General features: G+C 36.5%; 1 protein-coding gene across 5 annotated transcripts in view; it reads left to right on the top strand.

The window, feature by feature from the left end:
* PAM (peptidylglycine alpha-amidating monooxygenase) overlaps nt 1–23,077 on the top strand; it is a 148,252-nt gene that overhangs the window by 63,891 nt on the left and 61,284 nt on the right. For 4 of the 5 annotated variants that reach the window (XM_067316624.1, XM_067316621.1, XM_067316626.1 and 1 more), the window contains exons 3-5: nt 468–588; nt 6,844–6,901; nt 14,310–14,397. In XM_067316624.1, coding sequence (XP_067172725.1) covers nt 468–588; nt 6,844–6,901; nt 14,310–14,397 — 267 coding nt within the window. Of the gene's footprint in view, nt 1–467; nt 589–6,843; nt 6,902–14,309; nt 14,398–23,077 lie in introns of those variants that run through there. The other variant, XM_067316625.1, reaches the window with a different exon arrangement.

Raw genomic sequence — 23,077 nt, 5'->3', positions numbered from 1 at the left:
ATGGGAAGACAGACTTGCTATTAATGACATAGTGTTTGGAATTAAAAACTTCCCCTTTGCACATAATTTAGATTTAATCTGTATTGAATTCTACATCAGGTATGTAGTCTTAAGAAAAAAAAAAAAGTCTTGAATGATTAACAGTATTTAAAATATTTTTGAGAATTAATTCTTTATCTGTTCGCACATGTATCTCAGACTATTATTTAGATGAGCTGGCAGGTTACATCTAGTACTTTATTTTTAAGCTAATGCTTTCCAAGCCGGTCCATCTGATTGTTCATAGGAACTGCTTCAAAACATGCTTGATAACTAAGATGTTTTTCCTGAGTTCACAAAGGAGTGAAGTTCCCAAATCACTTTGAGTCACTCAGAGTTGTCAAACTTTATTTGTTTTGAAGCCTCATCTTTTTAGAAGGATATAACAAAAGTCAGTATTTTTGAAATCTCTCCTTCTTCTTTTTAAGGTATAAAGATACTACTAGGTCTCTTTCCAATGAATGCCTTGGAAGCAACAGGCCAGTGATTTCACTTGGTCTATCAGATTTTGCACTGGACATTCGCATGCCTGGGGTGACTCCTAAGCAGGTGAGACAAATGCAGTTTTTATTATTGCCACTTATTCTTTGTTTTGTAAGCAAGGAAAATAAAACTTTGCCAACAATATTAGCAAATGAGCAGGATAAAACAGGGTAACTCTCATAGATCTGTGTATATGCCAGAGAAGAGCAGAAATCAAAAAACTTGCTTCAAATGAAAGAAAAGTCTTTTCACTTGATTAACTTTTTGTAGTATGTTGGTTTCATAAACTGAAATGCTGAAGTTTATTCTGGGGGCATAGCAGTGGAATAATATTGAAAGCAATACAGAAGATATTAAAACAAGGAGAATGACTTTTTTAAAACGAAATATCTCCAGCTGTGCAACAAAGACTTAGTTTTTTTTACAGTTGCAGTTGACACCAGATCTCAAATGGTGCCTCAGTGCATTTGGTTACGTTAAACTTGAACATTGCCACAACTTAGGCAAATTGAGAAAGACTAATCATAAAGCTTTTTATTAGGATAATAATTGTGACCCAGTATTGTAAACCCTTAAAATACCCTAGGAAAGCTACTGTAAACAATTTAGAACAATATACTCTTTCTGATATTAAATTGCTTATCCTCTACTGAGCCAAATGAGTAAGAATGAAGAAAATTGAGTTTTTTAACATCAGTATCTCTTAAAAATCACATAAAACTCTGAGTTTCTAGTGTCACTTTTGCAGGTAGTTTCATTAAGTGAGATGAAAATGATTGTGTTTTGCAGCGAGGCAGTGCAGGGGATTACATATGTCATTAAAAGACCGTACTTTTCTTTTAAAAGGCTGCAGAGGCTTGGAAAGAACATGATGTTGTGCTGCAGTAGCTGATGACTCATTGTTGCAGATAGCACTTTCAAAAAAAACTGAAGGGAGAATTGAGGTTTTTGGTTATTGGGGAGCACCCCTCTGAAACATGTAATTTGGAGCAAGCTGTGTCGTTCCAGTGAGTGCAGAACAGAAATGTAGTTTCTGCTAGAAAATTTCTATCTGCAAAAAAAATTAAATATCTTTCAGAAAGAGTAAAAACTATTCTCCATTTATCATATTGCATATATGGAATTTCATGTGTTTTTTGTGATCTAACCTAAGGAACCATTAGTTGAAGGGCTAAGAACATGATTAACTGTGAAGAGTTAGGTTACTTCACTTTTTTTTTGTCCCCCTCCCCTTTTTCTTTTGAGAAAACTGTAGTAGTTAATAAGAGGAAAAAAAATAATACTTTTCACTTATTTGAACCTGTACCCAAAAGTAGTCACGCAGACAGTAAACTGAAAATTTATGCTTTAGTTAAGATTTGGAGGAGGGATGGTGGAAGAGCGAGAGCAGCAGAATGCAACCTAAACAGGTAAGGGAAATAATGAATAACTAGCTGTATGTATTTTAAGTTCTGTTCTTGTTTCATGTGCTCTCTCGCTCTTCTACCTTCCCCCTCGCCCTACACACGCGGTGCCACACACTAACTCTACAGGAAAGTTGTCTCCTGTTTAGACAAGTTAAACATTGTTATACTCGGCAAGAAGTAACGCAGAAAAGGTGATCTTCATTTCCTTGCGCTCCCCAGCAGGGAGTGCCCAGCCGCTTCGTGGGTCGAGCACGGCTAGTTTGTCTTTGTGACAGAAAAATCTTGGAAGGGAAGGAATTGTCTGTACAGGGGAAATTTCTATGTAGTGCCTTCTTACTAATTAGCTCTCTTCCTCGTGTACCTCTTGGCCCTGAGGACAGATGTGTGGGCTTAGCGAGTGTGGCTTTGTTGTGAGTTCCAGTTTTCCGTATGGGTGGTTATATAGGAGCATGTATGGGAAGAGGAGGGGTTTGTACTGCTGGGGTCTATCTGCACGTTTGTCTGCCCTTGTGAAAGATGCCAAAATAAATCAATGAAGTGAAGGGGACAGGGGCACTTTAAGTGCTTTATTTTGAGCTCTTGGGAGATGTGTCACTATTTTGGTAATACCTAATTCCAGTTCCTGAGTTCTCAATCATAACTATTTGTGTAGGAAAGAAAAAAAAAAAAAGTGTGTGGGGGGAGCAGAAATTACTGGAGGTGTGAGTGAATTAAAAATCTAGAGAACAAAATAGTAGATTTAGAGCAGCATCGGTACGTTTTGTGCTATCTGTCCTTCACTTACATTTTCTGTGAAGAAGAAATCTTGTGTTTCAGTTGTATTGCTATGCTGTAATTTGATGCAGAGAAGTAGAAGTTTTATTCAGATCAGCAATTGGTTAATCTGAGGAATCAACAGTGATATATTTTGTGTGATGGGAAAGAAGTTTCTTCTAATGTAATGCTCTGCATGAAAGATACAGAAGTAACAGTGCAGATGGAAAAGTCTTCAAGAGGACGACTGAATAGCTACAGAGCTAAAAAAAACAAGGCTATATTGATTATTGAGATTAAACTCATTATAAAAGCTAGTGAATCTGCTAAATTAAGATAAATTTAGTCTCCTGCTTGATTTAAAAAAAACCCTACTTGCTCATTTAATGTCTATATATCTTAATTATTTATCTTTTAAAGAAAATTATACAAAGATCCAGTAAAATATTTTGCTCATTTGTAATACTGTTTTGTGTAATTGAAGATGCTGAATATGTAAACAATATATGTTGTTCAGTTGGGCACAAGTCAATGTAGTGTTCAAGCAAAGAATTCATGAATTATACTGCCAGAGGGGACCATTATGATGATCTAGTCTAAGCTCTTGCATGAAACATGCCATTGAATTTTACATAGTATTTTTCATTTGGAGTCCCATCACCTGTGATCAGGCTAGAGTCTGTATTTTAGGAAGACTTGTTAGTGTTTGTTTGAGGACAGTGAATAGAGAATCCAGCCCAATTCTTTCTACCTGGTGCATCAAGCCATCATTTTTCCAAAAAAAGGTTTTTTCTTTTCTAGTGAATTTTTTCTTCTGGCTTCTGCTGCTATTCACTACATCATATTACACCTTTGTCTTAGACTAGAAATATTCTCTCTCTCTCTCTCTCTCTCTCTCTCTTTTTTTAAATAGATGTTTATAGACTGTATTTAAGTTGCCATTTGCTCTTTGTTTCCACAGTCTCAATGATTGAACTTACAGAATCTCACTGTAAGGTGTCTTCTTTAAGCCTTGAATTATTATTGTGCTCCTGTTCTGAACCATCTTCAACTTTTCTGTTTCTTTCTGTCATCAAATGAGTTCACTAATCTTCTTCATCATCTTGTCTCACCTTGGAAATGCTTGTTTCTACAGAACACCACTTCTTGCATTGAGTTGCCACTTGTATATTATTTTTAATTTAGCTAGCCAGAGACCTTGCAGAGATGTGGAATCAGATACTGAATAATTCTTCTAAAGGTTGTGTGTTTGTGTGGTGTTTTTGTTTGTTTTTTTGTTTTGTTTTTGTTTTGTTTTTAATAAGAGTTTCTGTTAATACATTTCAGCTCACTGGTACTGTTGGAATGGCCAGCGTAGGTCAATGAATCTAAAAAACAATTTCTTGGAGTGTTTGGGGGGAGGGTGGGAGGAAACAGAAAGTGTTGCCTACAGAAAGAAGATCTGGTAGACTTGAAAGGCCGGGGCGTAAGATACAGGCAAAGATATTCTTCAGACAGGCACCCCATCTTGTGAAAGGCTTTAATATGTGATGATTATCAGCTAAGATAAGCCAAATATTTATTAGTAGCAAGAATTACATGTTGTAATTCATACAGCATTTAAGGTAAGTTTTTTTTCTGATAGCTTTTTAAGATTTTCAAATCAGTGGAGTTCAGAGAAGTTCTTCCCCTTAGCACTTTTCAGCTGGAGCTATCATTTCTGAAACAAGCATCTGAGTGTGTTTCAGATGCCCCGCCTAAATACACTGTACACATTATTGTATAATCTTCTTAGAGGACTTGCACAGAATCCCACTATGAGGCTGTTCTTTTTCACTGGATCTACCTGTCCAAGTACATTGAGATTTTTTTTTTAAGTTTCTGAAATGTACTCTTTTTTTTTTCCTTTCAAGTTCTTCCACTGTTTTTCATTAATTTGAGTATCATATTTTCAGTATATACAGCAGTTAGCCTGTTGAGTAATTCTTGCCTCTCTTTTATTTTTTCCCCTTTTCTTTTCAGTGATTTAAACCCAGTCTCGCATACACAACACTCAGTTGCCTAAACATAGATACCATGCCCCATTTCAGATTCTCTGAAGCAACCACAACATTTATGTGGGGCTGGCAGGTAGAATATAGGGCATACCGGAAACTAATGACTGCAGAAGAGGCAGCTGGAGCCTTGACAGGGTGTCTGAGGCTATTTAGGATGGCACTAGGTGCCTGTGTTTAGACAACTGTATCCCACTTGCAATGTTTTCAGGATTCTGTTCTGTAAATTTACTCCTATGTATTAGAAGGGCAAAATCTAAGTGTTACCTTTCAGAATTGCACTCTAAACCCAGACAAAGGCCGACTGAAAGTCTTAAGTGTCAATTTTCTTTTCCCAGCAAAACGTAGGATTTTAAATTTCTGAATTTACTGTTTGGCCACAGATTGCCACTTTCAGTAGGCTTTGCAAACTAAATTCTTCTGACCTTTCTCTACTGCCGTGTTTCTGTGTCACCAGTAGAGTCACAGTTGGCTAACAGGTGTCTAACAAAACTACTTAGTTCTTTTAACTTATGACCAGTGGACCTCTTGTGACCTGCAGTAGACCTTCGGTTGGAAGGATCATGTGAACATATGAATTGTTCTAGAAGGAGTTAAGTTCTGGCTGTTCAGTCAAAAATAGCTCCAAGCTGGAAAAATAAAGGCCAGTACTGAAATAACATTGCTGCTGTGTTGAGTGCTTCCATAGCATCACTGTTGGCTATCACATTTAATTTTATTTTCCAAAGTCCTTGATATTCCAGTGTGGCCTTATTCCCTTGAGCTTCCCAGATAATTCTCGTCGGTTGAAAACAGATACTGAAGATTAACCTCTTTGGATTCCAAAAAGCCTAACCATCTGTGTGTATTCCTCTGAAACTGAGATGAATCTTTGGTCATACCAGTAAGGGTGTATCTATGGTACAAGTATTCACATTGTTGTTTTAGAAGGATTACCATAGGGATCATTGAATTCTCTTAAAGTGGAGGCATACAGGTACTTTTGTAGGACCTGCTCTGCATTCAGTAGACAAAGATAAGGCTGACTTCGTTGCCCCTTTTCAGGTAGTTCACATGCTTTTACAAACTGTAACTGTGTTGTACCAGCACGTTACTGACTGTTTTGTTGATGGACGAAGACCACAGCGTAAGAGCCTTTCTTTCAATAGGGTCGCCCAGTTGCGGTTTTACTGCTTTCAAGGACTGTACTTGGTATTGTAAGTTCTTTCCTAATGAGCCATGGTGCTTATTCATGGAAAACATGGATTTTGTTTGGGGCCATTGGTCGGAGTTCACTGTGTATGTGTTTTAATTGGTTCACCTTTTAATCCTGAAATACTGCCAGAGTTGACAGGTCGAACGTTTTAAACTCAACCCAAAAGTCTTTTAGGCAACCAAGGCAACTGTAGCATCTTGAAGACAGTATTCTTGTTATATTTTCTGCCTGGACTGCCCATTACACTATATCTTAGGGGGACTGTCTGTGCGGTTGCCCCTGGAAAATGATAGTCCTTTACATTGTTCGAGGACAATCACAGATCAAATTAGTTTTTGTACTGATTCTACTCCTTTTCTTTCTTTTAAGAGGTACGTGAAGTTTGTTAGAAAGTCCAGTGAAGAATATTTTTATTGATTGTAATTGGAGTTAGATGCGTGAATCAAAAATAAATATACTTCTGTGATTGCCATTACAATGACACAACATTTTTATGTTTTTGTGGACCATTTATCTTGGAATAAGGTGAAATACTGATTTAGGTAGAAATGCGTTTAGCTGTTAGATGCCATTTCTTTTTAGAATGCAGTGAGTTTATAAATACTGAGAACGCGGTGCATACCAATCTTGAACAAAATAAATCAGAAGCCCAACAGTTATTTTATGTAGCATACCCATTGATTTATCCTGTACATTTGTACCATCAGGAGGGTACTGTTACCTCCTTCAAACTTTGGGGGGGGGGGAGGAGGGGTTTAACCACTGCAAATAAATTCAGTGCTAAGTCCTGTACGAGTGTAATCTTCATACCAGTTTATTTAGTTCTACCGCAGTCATCTTCAGGAAATGTGCAGTGTTTTGATGCTTATGTTGTCTTCATTCTAAGCATGCCTGATTTTTAAGGTAATTTCTGTTCTTTTATGTCTTTTAATAGTCTGATACCTACCTCTGCATGTCAATACCCCTCCTGGTGGATGATGAAGCCTATGTAGGTGAGTGTTGGTTGACTGGAAAAACCTAAGCAAGCCATTGAAGAGTGAAATAAAAGAACTTTTTTTGTTTCTGTCAACTTAATCTTTGGCTGTCAGAGCTTCTAAAATGCATTCATCATGACTAATGCAGGAACAAACTAGAGAGAGCTACTTAGAGTTGAGATAACAAACTGTGTCTGGAGAGATTCATGAGTCATAGTAGTTAAGGAGCTGCATGCAGATGCCTCTGGCAGCCAATACCAAACAGTCCCATTTGTAAAGTATTGGCTTTCTGTCTCTGGCCGGATGCTTAATTCCACTCTGCTGAGCAGACTGTTTATTTACCTACTGGTCTAGGCTGTAAATCCTTCGCACTTAGAGTCAATATTGAATGCAGTAAGATCTTACCTATCTGGGGGGAAAAAACAAAACAAAAACAACCAACTCCTCTTCCCTCCCCTTTTTTTAGTCTTGTGGCATGAATAAGATGACAAGCAAGTAACAGGATCTACTGTAATAGTGTGCCAGTGCTTAGGTCTCATAGATCCGGAAAGCAACACCATCTGTTCAGAATGTCTTCTGGGTGCTCTTAATTTTATTTTGTCTTGCTCACGAACATCCAGCTGTTTAGGTAGAGAGAAGACTCGTGAATAGTTGATTTTACTGAAGGTAGTTTCACTATCGTAACATACTATAGAATGAAATAAAACAAAACAGTGAAAAATATAATGTTCTTTTTTTCCTTTGACTCTGTCAGTAAATTTTAGGCTATCATCTGCACATACAATGAATGTGGTGGAAATCTTGTATAGTTTTTATTGTAGTGTATTATGAGACTATAGTTTCACATGAATCTCCTTGCATAAACTGGTATTTTAACCCAAAATAGTATTTTGTTTACATTTGTATGGTGGTAACTAAGAAAAAGGGAGGGGAAAAAAGGTAAATTTTATTTGAGGCTTTCTGTATATATTTATTTAGTAACGGAATCAGCCCCTGACTGCAGAATTACATTTTAACGATGAGCTTGGCCCTAGAAAGAAAGATTAGCATAAAAGGGATTGAGCGTTCAGTCTCTGATCACCTATGGTTACTATGCAGTGTTTGCAGTGGACTCTTCTGCATTTTTTTTTTCCTTTTACGTGATTCATAAAAAGGTGTACTAACCTGCTGTTTAAGCAGTTTATATTTAGTGCTTCATTGAGTTGCAAAAGTCCACAGTTCAAATCTTTGTTAGGTTGCTGCACATGTAGTTCTATAATTTGGTGTTTACCAGTATTAAATCCATATGAAATACTTTTAGTGGTATATACATCTAAAACAACCTACTAAAGAGTTTGCTTAAAGAAAAGTGGAATTTGTGCAAAATCTGAATGTGACTCATGTAAGGCAACCCATTTATATTTCTGAAGACTGAGAAACTTTTAGTTTTTAGATGCTTATATGTTCTTCTTCAGACTTTTATCAGGTTTAGTCACTGTTCCATTGATCACTGTGCTTGAGTACATGTAACACAAAAGAATACAAGGTCTGGATGAAGAAACTATTCCACTTGTCAGCTGGAGTTTTGGGGAGAGTAAGAACTTGATTAGCAAATTAAAAAAAAAAAAAATCCTATTCTGTGAACATAAATTTTTCCTGTAATAACATTACTCACAAACTTATATTTGTGTGTCCTAAAAACAGAACAAATAAAATTGTCTACGCTTCTTCTTTGGGGTGTTTTCCAGAAAAACACGTAAGTGTGTGCTTAATCTTTAGCATGTGATCAGTTCCATCTGACTTCAGTGAAATCACTGGAAAGTGATTTCAGTGGAAGATGATTTGTCAGATTGGAGTCTTTGCAGTCAACAGAAGTTGCGTATTCATTGGAAAGACTAGGCACAAACATATCCAATTGTAGAATGCATAAAAATGCAAAATGGGCTATCATAAAATAAACAAATAGCAAATTAAAACTTCTCAGGAAAGAAAATGGAGTAAGAGATTTTTACAATAAGTATCATCTAAGAAATGGGATGCCTAATGGAATTTTTCCTTAACTGTTTCGTAATATCTTTAAGCGTTGTGGAACTAATTTTTAGCTTACTTGCATACATATATTTTGTGTTGCTTAAATAAGCATAAAAGATTGATATACACAGAATGAAATCATTCTTTTTTAAATGGTAGCTTCTGTATTTTTATCTGATTTAAGCAGATTCTGCATTCACTGCATTTCCAATAAATGGTGTAAAAATACAAGGGAAATTAAATAGTCAATGTTATCTAATAGGTAAGGCCTGAAAGAAGGGTTTTTAACTTGGTTTTGTTTGGGAAACTGCTATGTGTGACTTAACCTTCATTGATTGCTGTTTTACTTTATGGTAGAAGCTTCTGAAACTGAAAATATGAGCTTCTGTTGCTCTGGGTTGCTTTTCAGCCATCTATTGAGAAGACAGTAAATGTTCTGAAGAGCTTGCAGCATGAATAGATACAAATACACAGGATGGAAACAGAATAAGCGTGGGAAGGGAAGGAGAAACGCAGAGGGTGAATTACCTGCCAGTGTGACAGTTCAGTGATAATGCTTAGAACAGGACCCACATTTTCTGCCTCCAGTTCAGGTCTTTGCATGTGGTGCTTCCAAGTAAATATTTTCTCATTTCAGTGATTTTTACCCTTTTCTACTTTATTTTCCTCTTTTTTCCCCCTTGTTGCATATTGATGAAATTTAAACACCTTGGAAGAGGGAACTTCTTTTTAACATTGCACATGACCACTACTACATTCATTAGTAAGTAGAAAACATTGTCCGTAACTTTTTCAGTATTTTTATGGAATTTACGTTTGTGAACTTTGAATTAATACTTAGCTTTGTTATTCCACTGAGCATTTACAACCAGTAGACAGTCAGTCATGCTTGCACAGGGACAGAGGGTATAACTTTATACCACCCATTTGGGGCAGTACTGTACCAGACTTGACTGATTCGTTCAGAATCAGTTTTAAGACTGTGTAAGTAAGATTGCTCGGTTGCTGATTTTGATAAACTGTTACCAACTGGAAGGAGGAATAGAGCACCCTACAGGTCTTTTTCAGGGATGCATCTGTACATTTTGGCAGATGCTGTTTGTTTACTATATGCAATTCTTTAGTGGAGGGTCAAACTGTCAAGGTTGAGGTGTCTGTCTGAACCAGCCATTTTTCTGTTCCAAAAGGGCTGTAAATGCTGACAAAGCGGAGGGTGGGTGTTTGTTTTGGGGGGCTTTTTTGGGTAGACTATGCCACAAACCTTAACATTTAAGTTAATGTTAGATAGATACCTTTTGCTGCTATGAAATGAAATGACTGTGAAATTAATATATAAAAGATATCAATGAGTGAGATTAATATGTAAATTTTTAAAGGAGTATGATTACAGTCACATTTAAAAAGAACAAATTTTCTTCTACCTCATGTTTGATTAGTGTATATGGATAAATAGCTAAACCAGAAAGTAGATTGAGTCTTTAATGGTGCAGGCTTTGATTAAAAAATCAGCTTCTGACTACTGAGCTGTAGTGATAGCTAAAGGGTGTTCTACAGATACTCATATGAATCGAGTCTGACAGCAAGCCCCTCAGCCAAGAAATTTGACTGTCATCTTCATCTCCTTACTTTCACTCACATGGCTGACCAGTAAATAAATGTGTCTTTTTCTTACTGACTGATGATAAGTCCCTGTCTGTCAAATTGTACTATACTAATGAGAGGGAGCCTGTTACGTTCAGCACCACAGATGGTAGTAATTAGATGATTTATTGCTTTTCTTCCATACATGACTGTGGGATGTTTGTTACCCTAGTGTGGCTTATATCAGCTTCCTTAGTACCTAGTAACAATGGCTTCACTGCATTGAAGGTCTCTACTGTCTCTCTAATCCATCATACTGAACATTGATGTACTGATATATTTCTTTAAAGTGAATTCAATCGTATTATCTAGAAGGAAGCTGTTAAAAAAAGGGTCAGCATTATATTGACTGAGTTGTTATTTGCAAAGATGAACATGTTAGAAATGAATTGGTTAAATACATAATTTAACTAAACACTTAAGATTAAATTAATGTCCTATCCGTCCATTTCTGATCTGTTCATTCCTGTTTCTCACAGAGTTCATAATTCAAAGTAGCACTTTGTTAGGCAAGTAAGTCAAACCTTATTCAGGTTTAGTGTATATATACTAAAACTATTACTTTTCTATCATTTTAGTAATCACTTATGCCTCTTTTCCATGCATAAAAAGTAGGTTCTGATTTAAACAACAGCTGTACATGAACAAACCTGAAGCAGAAGTGGAGTTGGGGTTTTTTGGATTCTTTTTGCTTTTTGTTCACTCTTCTAATTTTTGCAAGTGTACCTTAGCATCTTAATTTTTTTTAACATAAAGCTTAGAAAATTTTAAAATAGGTATTGAACTCCACATGTTTGAGTCAAATTTGAGGTGCAGTCCTATTATTGAAGTTTTGAGTTAGATGCAGAAAAGCTGAAAAAGGAAGAATCTGTCTACGAGACTTTCATTGGTATTTTCCTGCTGCCTATTAGTCCTTTAATGGCTAAAGATTTATAAGATACAAGTGGAATGAATATTTGCATGCCAGCAGTCTTTGGCTAATCCGTTCTTTCCTCATGGTGCCACATACCTGAAGATCTCACAAACTTTCTGGTCTAGAAAACAATTGCAATGGAGTCCAAAGTTCTTGGAAGCCTCCAAGTGTTCTCATATGCTGCTTGATACCTGTCCTACACCATATGCAGGTATTGGCTAATTGTCAACATCTGTAGCTGTGAAGGAAGATAGTTTGGGGGGGGTCAGTTTTGTTTGTTTGAGGTTTTTTTGCCTTGGTAGTGACAAGTACTGCATTTGCCTTGAATTTCATGCTGATTTGTATGGTTTTATAGTTACAACTTTTTTTTTCTTTTTTTTCTTTTTTTTTTTAATAATGGCTTTCTTTGACCCCCTCTGCCCCATTTTGGAAGACTGATATAAGCCTTGGAGCGTTGCTAAGAAAATCACTATACAAGAAAAGAATAACTGACTCTGCAGAGTGCTCTCAAGCTCACAGACAGACTGAGAGGTTTTTAAGACTCTTCTTTCAGTGAGAGTGATCAGATATATGAGCTAAAACAGCTGTATACAAATAGTTCACACAGAAACCTGATTTTGCTTTAATTGTGGTGCATTATTTCCCATTAGTATAGTATTAGTAGTATTAGTATAGTAGTAGTATTTTATAATTTTTACAATAGTGTTTAAAGGTCGCATTCATATGCTAGAATGTCATTGTAATGGACACTGTGCAGAGAGAACAAAAGCCTTCCTGTCTCGCTCGTTCACATGAGTACCAAAGATGGCAGAATGGCAGGGGAGTCAAAAGAAGCAGAGAGACGGCATTGACCAGCATGATAGGCAGTGGCTTCAGCGGACGGGGGCCTAACCTTTAACGAAGCCTTTCTTCAAGGCTATCCTTCTAGGTGTTACAGTCCATTTTGTACAGGTGTCAGGTTCTGTGATAAAGATCATCATATTTCACATTTATGAACTCCTCCAGAAATTTTATTTGTCACTTAAATTGGTAACAGCAGCTTAAAACGCTGGATAGAAAGTCCACACAAAATGACATATTGTCTGTCCCACGCAAAAGTTAGTCATAGTTTTGCTATTAAATAGTAGTGATAAAAATGTCAAAACAAAAGGTCTTGCTGTAAGACAGATTTGTTTTATGGCTATGGAATGAGTAGAATTTGCTGGTAGGAAAAAAAGTTATGCAGGCTTTGGACTTTAGTCATACTGGCAAGTTTAGCAGTTTTGAACCCATTTTTAAGAATACGCAGTGGGCAGAATAACCTTGCTTCAGCCCTTCTTTTGGAGCATCTCTCCTGTGACCCAAAGCCCCAGAATGAGGCTGGCAGCTTTCGTCTTTCAGCTCCTCGCCCCTGCTTTAGCAAGCCTACTGCTTAATGGGCTTTCAAACTGAATTTACCTTGGAGCTCACATTGCTAATGGTTACAGCAGCTTCCCACAATATGTGGGTGCTCCTCTTATGTCCTCACTCCCTTGCAATCTACTGCGTGCCATACATTTTCAAGCTAGAATTTGAGTTCTGTGCCAAAATTTCTGGCTGCTTTTCCTCATTTCTAACTGCACACCTATGCTCCAGAAAACAGGGGTAGAAACTATCCAGTTAATTTTTTTATTTTATTTTTTTCCTCATAACACTGGGACAATAATTCACATCATCACTCCAGGAACTCTTCCTCAGCTGTACATTCACATACTGAGTTGCATTGCAGATAAATCTGCGAACTTCAGAATAGTGTTTTTGTGGTTTACAGTTTCATGGTCTGCCTACGTTAAGGCTTTTACAAGAGCTAGAAGACACCTTGTTAAGTGTCTATGTACATGTAAGGCCAGGAGTGGCTCAGTTACTACAGTTTTGGCATTTCTGTTGAAGAATAAGGTTAAAAACCCTCCAAGGTCCATACCTATCTCAAATGAAGGAAAACTCCTTTCCGTTCCCTGTATCTGACATATTTCAACATGAATAAAGGAAGTTACAGTATAGCTTGTTTTATTTCTAGAAGCACCATCATTGTACATCTACGGTCAGTATTATTACAGTACAATGTCAGTAACTTTTCTCCTATACCAAACAGGAGCACTAACATTTGAGAAGCAAAAAACGGTCTTTTTGTGGCATTGTACAAAGAACAGAGACATTTGAATACTGAACATTCACCTTCATCTAAGTTTCTAGTAATGAGGACTATTTGGTCAGTGTGATTGTGTTAACTTTAATTTAGTCTTGGTTTCCATTCCAAAGGAGTTCACATGTGAGTGAGAATACATTATAATACTTTCCTTGGAACTTTTGTCCTAAGAAAGTTGTAGCAAAATTTTGCTACAAGTGGAACATGGCAAGAAGACATCACTCCAACCAGTGCACAGCTCTTAACTTAACTTACTGTTTGTTTGGATTTTTGATGGAGACAAGAAGTTAAAGAAGTAGAAAAGTACTATTAAATCACAAGTGCAAATTTTGAAGCTAATAGTCAAAAGACTGGTTATGCCAGAATTTGTTGGGTTACACTGAGATGTTTACTAAGTGTCATATTTAACATAGAAAAATGCAATAGTTTTGCTTGGAAATTTGGATTTTTTTCATTTTTACTTACTAAAAGAGATGTGATACTTTAGCTTGGGAGAAAGGCCATTGAGTGGAAGTGTAGCAAAAGCTTGTAAAATTTTAAGTGGAACGCAGAAGGTAAATAAGAAGTGACTGGGACGCACGCACCTTGTGTGGAGTATTACAGAGCAATGATGGCACAAAATGTTCTTCCTTATGTAATACATGGTGAGAGTAAAGATAGCTTTTTTTTTTTTTTTTTTAAATCATTTTGTCTTTCAGTTGACTTTAAACCTCATGCCAGCATGGACACTGTCCATCACATGTTACTCTTTGGATGTAATGAACCCTCTTCTACTGAAAATTACTGGTAAGAGTTGCAGGCTTGTATTTATTATTGTACCTAACTTTTCCTGTATTGATTGCTTCCAAATAAAGCTTTTAAAGTGTTACTTTTTTTAAATGGAAAAACTGTGAAGGAGGAAGAAATGTGTAACATTCTAATCTTCCCACGCTTCTGTTTTGATAATTTTAGTTAATGCTTTAAGAACTGTAACTAAAAATACATCAGCAATACTTCTTAAATATCACAATTGGAGTAATTTGGATGGTCTTTCTCAGTGTGATGGTCAGGATACATTTTCTAGATTATGACTACAGATTATATCTATATTCTGTGTTCTATAGTGAATAAAAATAAACTCAAGAATGAAGTAGTATTTCCAAAGAGGAAAAAAAAATAAAATGACCATTTTTGAAAGAAAAGACCAAAGAAAATACTACATTTGTGAATGGTATTTTGGTGTATGCAACTGTCAGATTTTTAGAGCTGTGATATATTTCACTGTTATTTTGCAACACAGCATAGTCTGGGATTTATTTATTTATTTATTTTTAACTGAGCCCTCTGTAAGGAAGGGGAAGAGGTCTGTTTTCTGCTTCTTGATGCCTAGTTGACTATCTTAAAGAAGATTTAAAGATGCATGTCTCTGCCATGGTAGCCTGAAATGAAGACAGTCCAGATGTTTGACAGGACCTGAAACTTGAGATGCCCTTTTCCATTAAACTTGCTGAATACTATTTCTAATTCAGAACACTGAAACTCAGAGAGCTGTTGTGGCCTGGTACTATTGGATACCAAGAAATCTTGACTTCTATTTCATATTTAGAAGCTGAAATAAATGACCCACTTTTGAAAAGTGAATACTGAGAAGCTGTCTCTGCAGCTATTGAGGAAATTAAGCTATCCATGAGAATGGAAAAAAACAGGATATAGCTTCTCCAAAAAAATTAGCATGATACTCGTTTGACAGTGAGTACAAAAATGCTAGGCTTTGTGTTTGTTTATTCTGTGTCAAGTTGCTAGTTAACTTTAATGCAGCTGTAGCTCCTCTAATTAGATATAGTTATATATAGAAAAGACATTGTGCTGAATGAGGGACAGATATACTCAACTTCTGAAAGAAAAACTTTGAGAAAAAGAAATATTCCTATCTGCAAAATTAGTAGACATTATTTCTTTCAGAATGTAGATCAGCATTTTATGTGTTCTGACAGACAAGCTAGTTATAATATCTAGATGAAATTGCAGCAAATAATTATTAAATAATCTGAATCCAATTGGTATTATGATTTTAAAGATGATGTTTATAATAAGCTTTATTTTTTTTTTTTGGTTGCGGGAAAACTTTTTCTCCTCCCTTGAGTAATTCTTGGGAAATCTTGTTTTATAGAAAAGACTTTGTAGTCTGGGACAAGATGTAACGTCTGTTGTACTATTCGTAGGGAGTGGATGTGATTTAATTCTTGAAGTTAAGAATCTTCTACTGAGGCCAGCCTGTACCTTGGAGACATCAGTCAGAAAGACTTCAAGAGACAATTCATAATCCAAATTCTAGGCAGTTCTGATAAACCAAAATCTGTACTGTAGTTTGCACATGGATGTGAACTGAAAACTGGAGTAACACAGGGATATAAAGCATTGTCAAGTATTTGATTAAAAAAAAAAAAAAAAAACATCAGGGAGGCTTTTTTGGAATTTTTTCTGACTTTTGTATGCATCCTTCAAATAGTTTGGGTCAGCTATCCCAGTAACCAAACCTCCTCATTTCTTGACTTCTTTGAAAGTAGCAATGTATTTGCTTTTGGCTTTGTTCGCCCATTCCATCTAGTATTTTTCCTGTTACGTTTTTCTGAGCCAGAGGTTCTGTCCATTCCTCATTTTTCTTCTCTTTGTTATCCTTCAGTTTACTAGAGGATAGTTGCTAGTGCTAGCTTTAGACCAGAGGCCTAGCTTCTTTCTCTATAGTTTGCCCTTTCCTGTGTGTGGAGAACTCTTGTATCAGGTGTCCAGACGGAAATTGAGTTAAGAGTAGCTAAAGAAGGTTCTTGGTGGCAAATGGTTTAGTAGTGAACTTGGCTTTCAAAACGCCAAAGCCGTGAGGATGGAGGGAAGCTCACTGTGCCACTAAAACAGATGCGAGGAGCCAAAGTGCTGAGAAGCTGAAGTTGGGGCTGGCTGGGGAGGTTACAGGTCTTTAAGAGATTTATGAGAGTGAGTCTGTTATGAAGTTTTACTGACACTATGAAAGCTTATGTAACTTAATCGGATCTGTAGAACAATTTTAATGCAGATTTTCTGATGCAGTTCTATAATCTGAATTTATCTTTTAAATATTTACCAATAAGATCACTAGAAATGGAATTTAAAGATAATAGGGTAGTATAATGTATTTTTCATGAAAAGTATGAATCTAGCACTTCTAATAATCTCTATAGGTTTGGGGAAAATGATTTGATCAGTATTTAAACGTATGACAAACCTTCATCAAAAGTTTTATTTCCCTTGTACTTATCAATGAGGAGTTTGAATATTTATAATGAATGCTCTGATCTTGTCCTGCAAGAAAAGCAGATAATAAAATGATGAAAGCACAGAATTTCTATTGATTTCTTTTCCCAGCAGACTGCTTTTCCTTCTTTCCAATGTGTCTTCTGCTATTGTTTGGAGTACACTTTCTTGAATAGTTTAAACTTATGTGAAAAATATGCCAACATAAAAACTGTTTGCATGTGTTTCAGATTAGTTCACACCTTGAATGTCTTGTTTAAAACCAAGTAGATTTTATTTCTAATGTGTTTTGCCTTCATTTGTCTGGAAATAGTTTTGTTAATCTGAAGTGTTCGGCATATGATAGAGTTGTCCTTTTATACATTGATCAGATACTTAAGATAAAGTCATGTCTAAGGCACATTTGAGGAGAAAATTGATTCTTCTGTTGTACTAAAAAAAAAAATCCTCTAGTTTCTCTTCATTTGGCACTATTCAGATTATTTTGTCTAAGGCCCAGTCTTGTAGGGAAAAGGAAATACCTTAACGATGCCTCAAAAATTATGATTGGTGGGGTCTCTGCAATATTGAGAGGAAAAGCTACAAACTGCTTATCAAGATGCAAGTCTAACAGCCTGGTAGGTATTTTGGGAGGACTTGTTAGCTTAGTGATGGCAGACCAAGCAACTTGCTTGTTGTCAGTTCAGCTGTCGGCTCAGTTGTTCTGAAGGTCTAGGTGAAACTTCTGGTTCCTGAGCTTTTAGGTGTGAAGATGCGGGTCAATAGCTTGAAAATCATAAAGTTCTCCCAAGCTGGATCAGACTTGAATCCTAGGCCTGACTTGGATTCAGGTAGTTTGATCTCACTGGCTATATCATCATTTTTCCCAGATGAGAACGATCACCCAGTCAGTGACAGTGTGTGCAATGTGGCAGTTAATGCTGCTTTTGTTTTTGATTGTTGTACCTATCACCTGCCTGTCAGACTGAGACCCATAATTGATGTCATATTTAAATCTGACCTTCCTGATTTTTTTCATATGCCAGTTTCAATTACATTGTGCTTCCCCCTCCCCCCCCCCAAACAATTTCTGAGTTATGGTATCTGCTTTATATTCTCAGAATACAAACTGTTCATCCAGTGGCTCGCCATTTCACATCTCCTTTACTGCAACAGATTGCAGCAGTTCATCTTGCTTTGCCCATAGCCATCTGTAAAGCTAGAAGGATAATCCCATCTGTTCTATATAAAACAGGCTTTAGAGATCTCCTCAATTTATGCCTGTTTGACACACACATATAAGCTGATGTAAATGTCTTAATTTTATTTTGTGTCTATGTGTATATGCAGTTAATATTGTGCGTGTATTTTTTATATGTGAATGTATGCACTTAAATTTTCAGACATGGAGCATCTGTTGCACATTTAAGTTGTTTCGGAGAGTAATTGTAATCACCTTTAAAATCACCTGTAAAAGCGAATGTTTTCTTACTAGCTTAAATTTGCTAGCTTTAGTTTCCAGCTGTTGGAAACGATTTTGTTATTCTGTTGACTCTGTATTATTATGTATATTTTTGTTTCTGTTTTGTTGATTTGTTCTTTCCTTCTGTTTCCTTACCTTCTGACTAATAATCATGATTTTGCTTGTTCTTCTGTCTACTAGGGAAAAGAATGGCTCTCTAAGAACTGACATATAAGGACACCATTAAAAGACTTCTTTAGCAAGGATCCTTCCCTTACTATTTACATGGACAGCCTATCACTTAGCCATTTTTTGTTCTTTTGAGGCACACAATGTTAATTTCTACATTATTTTAGTTTCTTCATCAAAATTCTGGGCACACTAGCCTTTGCTTTGCAGACAATTGTAAGAACATTAAAACATATGAAATCAAGAGCTATTTTTCATACTGCGTTGATTTGGACTAGCTGTATTATGGAGAAATAATCCTTGGTAGCATTCAGAATACAAGGACAACATTAATTTCCCTTGGGCCTGAAGTTTTATCCAGGCCAACTTTGAGTATAGGGGAATGGAACAGGGAAGGATACAGCTTCCAGGTAACTCTTCTGGAGTTAGCTGCCTGGTGGTCACGGTAGTGCTGAGCTAAAGCTATGACCACCCCACATTCCTTTTCTGATAACTTTATGCTGTTTGGCCTTCTAAAAGGCTGTGTGATGGTGCTGGACCTGAGCTGACTTCGTGCAGATTGACATGTTCCCTGCAACTCTCTTCCCACTGATAAGCCAGTGAGATGATCTCTACCTGAACATCCCATCTGAAGGGCTGCACGCCTGACCCTGTTGTTGAAATAACTAGGCTTTACATAGAAGTGGCACAGGCCCATAGAGCTTTCCACAGAAACAAAGTAGATTCACGGGGCTCATCTGCTCAGGTTTTGCCCAGTGGGGAGAGAAAAAATAAAAATAAAAATCCTGTAGCTGCTTCTGTTTCTTGCCTGTAATTGGCCCTAGAAACAATTCAGTCGCTATCATGAAGTTTTGTCTGAGCTGATAAACCATGCTGAAACCAAAGTATGTATGTCTGAAATGGTTAACCAAAAGTTCCGATAAATTCTCTGCAGATAATCAAGAATACATTTGAATGTTTTTTTGGGGGGAAAAAAAATTAGTGAAGTTTTTGGAACTTCTGAGCCTCCTAGCAGGACAAGTGTCACACTGCATCAAAACCGACCCTGAAATGAACTCCCATTTCAGATGATTTGTAGACAAAGCCTTTATTGAGATCAGGAGGAAGAATTTTAAATAGCTGTCTAGTCTAAACAGGCCATAGGTTACCACCCACTAAGTCCTCCATCAGAATAGCTACTTCTGTTGGAAGTAGGGCATGTTTTTGGAAGCTTTTGATTGGAAGTAATGGTATCGTTCATTCCAGTAAAGGTCGCAAAAGATGTTAAGGAGGGAACAGCAAGACCTGGGGGGGGGGGGGGGGGGGATGGATTTAAAGATTTATATTTCTCAGTGTAGTTTCCCACCACTGTCACTACGGCAGAATTGTCTGCACCATTCAGCTCTGACAACAAAGAGAGTTAATTCATATGATCTCTGTCATACTGATCAAATTTTCCCAGTTTTCTCAAGCATTTCTAAGTATGTTTGGTAAGGAAGTACGCTCCAATGTAAATAGTATACTCAGAAATGTGTAACTTCTTAAAAAATTGATACTAAAACAACTTCTAGATTTTAAAAAAGGTCTGTTAAACTAATCCAATTTTCATTTCTGGACAAACTTTCTAGCACGGATGTAGCAACCAATTCTCAAGAAGAAAAAAACATTTTTCTTAATCATTAAAAATACCTTTTTTTTACAAGTCTTGGCTAGAATCAGTGAAGAAGAGTGTAATAGAGAAAGAAATGCAAAAAATTAGTTGATTTCTTAATGCAAATATGTTTGGTCTTAAAACACTGGTGTTTTGTTCCCATAGAAATTTCATATATTGTTTTTTCCCTTAGTCTCTTATTTCTATATTAATATTTAAATGTTGTTGCCAGCCACAAATAAGGTCATTCAAATGTCATAATAGATTTATAATAATAGCTTTTCATTTACCTTTCTAACCACAATTTTTAATACATTTTAAAGAAGTGTGTATATCCGAGTGGCCATTCCCTATGGAAGACCAAAATTATCAATCCAGTTAAGTATACTGTAAACAATTCTGAATTATATGCAGAATTATTTAAAAAAAAAAAAGTGGAAATGTGATGGACTTACTTTAGTAAAGCATGGAAGATTTCAGGACAATTAAATCAAAGCTATACGATGTTAAAGAGACTTTGGGGTTTTCTGTCAGAAGTGAAATCACTGGGCATATTTCATGCAAATTGCCAGTACTGTTAGTAAGACTGGAAGTCTTGACATAGTAGAGAAAACAGCATATTCAAGTGTGTTCTGATTTAAAAGATCTGGTAAGCAAAGCAAACTTCTTCAATGAACTTTGTCTGAAAAAAACACTTGCACTGGGTTTGAAAACTGATAAATACATATTCTATATTTGAGGTCCTCTTTGGAAGATATGTACTGTTAAAAAAATGCTTGGGAGTGTTCTGTTTTATGATAGATTCTCTGCGGGATTCTTTTACTTTAAATGGTATTTTTGGTGAATTACAAAGGCACTCTAGCCTAAAATCCTCAATTGGAGTGGGAGGAATATGCCCAGAGAATGGTGACAGCTAGAGCCTTAAAATGCTCTCGAAGAGTCTGCAGAAGATGTCATGATATTCTCCTTTAAAAGGCAGAGTAAAACAAGTAATAAAAGCCCTAAAGCTGGTATCTGGATGAGGTCTTAAGGCTAAACTTTTGAGACTGATGGTGCTGATATTTTTGTAAATACTGTGGGGTCTGACCCATTCGCTGCTTTTGCAGTTTTTTTCAGAATATCTTTTCCAGAATGGTCTCTTCCAAAATACCCCATTATACAGCTGCTCTTGTATTACTGAGCATTAGGCTAGTTCAGATAGTCAGTCTGGCAATAGTCAACACTGGACCCAGTTGAAGGTGCTTATATGACATAAGCATTGTCTTCAGTTGGAGGTTAAAGGGTTGTGTCAATGGCTCTGGGTTCAAAACACTTAAATTTGAAGATGTTGGTTTTCATCTGTGTAGTTTGGATGTTAATGAGTCAAAAGAGATTTTGAAACACCATCTCAATTTGATGGGGACATTAATATTTGAAAAATACGGTTTAACACAGAATCCTTAATTTAGTAACCAGAAATTCTAACGGGGCTGCCAGGAATGAGTGTTGGGAAGTGATTTACACTGTCCTAAGTTTTTTAAATGTTATTTTCCTGTTGTTTTATAATAATACCTCTTCTGGCTAAATATAAAGTGTGCTCTGATTTGTGTAGTATGTTGACTGTTTACTAGTTGCATGATTTCATTTTTCTTTCATTCATAAATGAGTATGCATACTCAGTCCTCTGGTGTGGCTTTTACACATACTTTCAATTTTTTCACATTCAGCTGATTTTCTTAAAATAAATCTTAAAGTTCATCTGTCAGCATTTGAAAGAATCTATTTTAGTTTTCTCAGACATAGTACATTTTGGTTCTTGTGGGAAGTTGGAGGACAAAACTTAATCTTGTCCTTTTTTAGATTTATTAAGGCTGTTAAGTATAGCTTACAACAATTATCAGTATCTTTTAAAGAAAGTAGAAAAGCTTTATCTACACATTGATTTATAGGATGTGAAAAGGGATAGTGCAAGAAAGAAGGCTACAGCAATCAAGAAACAATCAGAATTTGGGGGCAAGTTTATAATTGACACTTAGGGATAAGAAACAGATGACTTTATTAATGTAATACTAAAAAGAGGTTCTGCATAGCTGTTTCTGGCATGCTAGACACTTTAACTGATTCCATATTGCCACCTCTGTAACTAGGATGGATTATCCTTCAACTTCCCCTAAGACTTGGATTTGTTTCAGAGCCACAGTGGGGAGGCTGTGGGGGGCAGAAGGGTAGGTGCTGCTAGATGGACTCAACAAGATCTTGCAGGTGGCAGCACTTGAATTTGCAAAACTTAAGCCCCTCTTCTTCCAAGTACACAAAATGTGCCACTGAAGTCCTGGCTATCGTTTATCTCTGAAGGCTGGGGTGTCTGTCTGTTTTGGGCCCAAGCAGCAAATTTCAGTGTGCTGTATTAGCATGGACATGTATTTCCATGTTTTAGTGTAGACGTCTGTTTCCTAAACTTCAAAGTCTTAATTACATATACACAGCCCTAAAAGGATAGTGAAAGACCCATCTCGTTGACATGGTGGAACATTCTGCTTTCAGTCTAGGTAATGAGTCAGGACCACAGTGTCATAACAGTGCGGCTCCTTGGTGTGCCCGAGGTTGAGGAGGATGCCGTTGTTGAGTTCAGGGGAGCTGAAAAAAGCAGAGTGGAGGGAGGAACTGGGCGGAAATAGGCAGAAGCAGTCAGTAAGCCCTGTTCCCACAACCCCCAAAATGAAAAATTGACTATAGATATTGCCAAAAAAAAAACCCTAAAGTTTTGACCAGCAGTCAAAATCATAGTTATTAGTATAATTATATTGTATATGCTTAGATTCAATTTGTATGTATTTAGTGCTATTCTGTTCTGATCTCATGAGTTTCTTCATATACCATATAGAAGCTATGAATTTTAGTGAGTAGCTAATATTTCATTTCAGTTTGCAAATCCACACTTTTTACTAGCTTCCTGCTTT

The sequence above is a fragment of the Apteryx mantelli genome, chromosome Z, assembly GCF_036417845.1.
Source record: "Apteryx mantelli isolate bAptMan1 chromosome Z, bAptMan1.hap1, whole genome shotgun sequence".
Classification (NCBI taxonomy): domain Eukaryota; kingdom Metazoa; phylum Chordata; class Aves; order Apterygiformes; family Apterygidae; genus Apteryx; species Apteryx mantelli.
The sequence above is the reverse complement of the archived record's forward strand: the minus strand, read 5'-3'. Positions and strand labels throughout refer to the sequence as shown.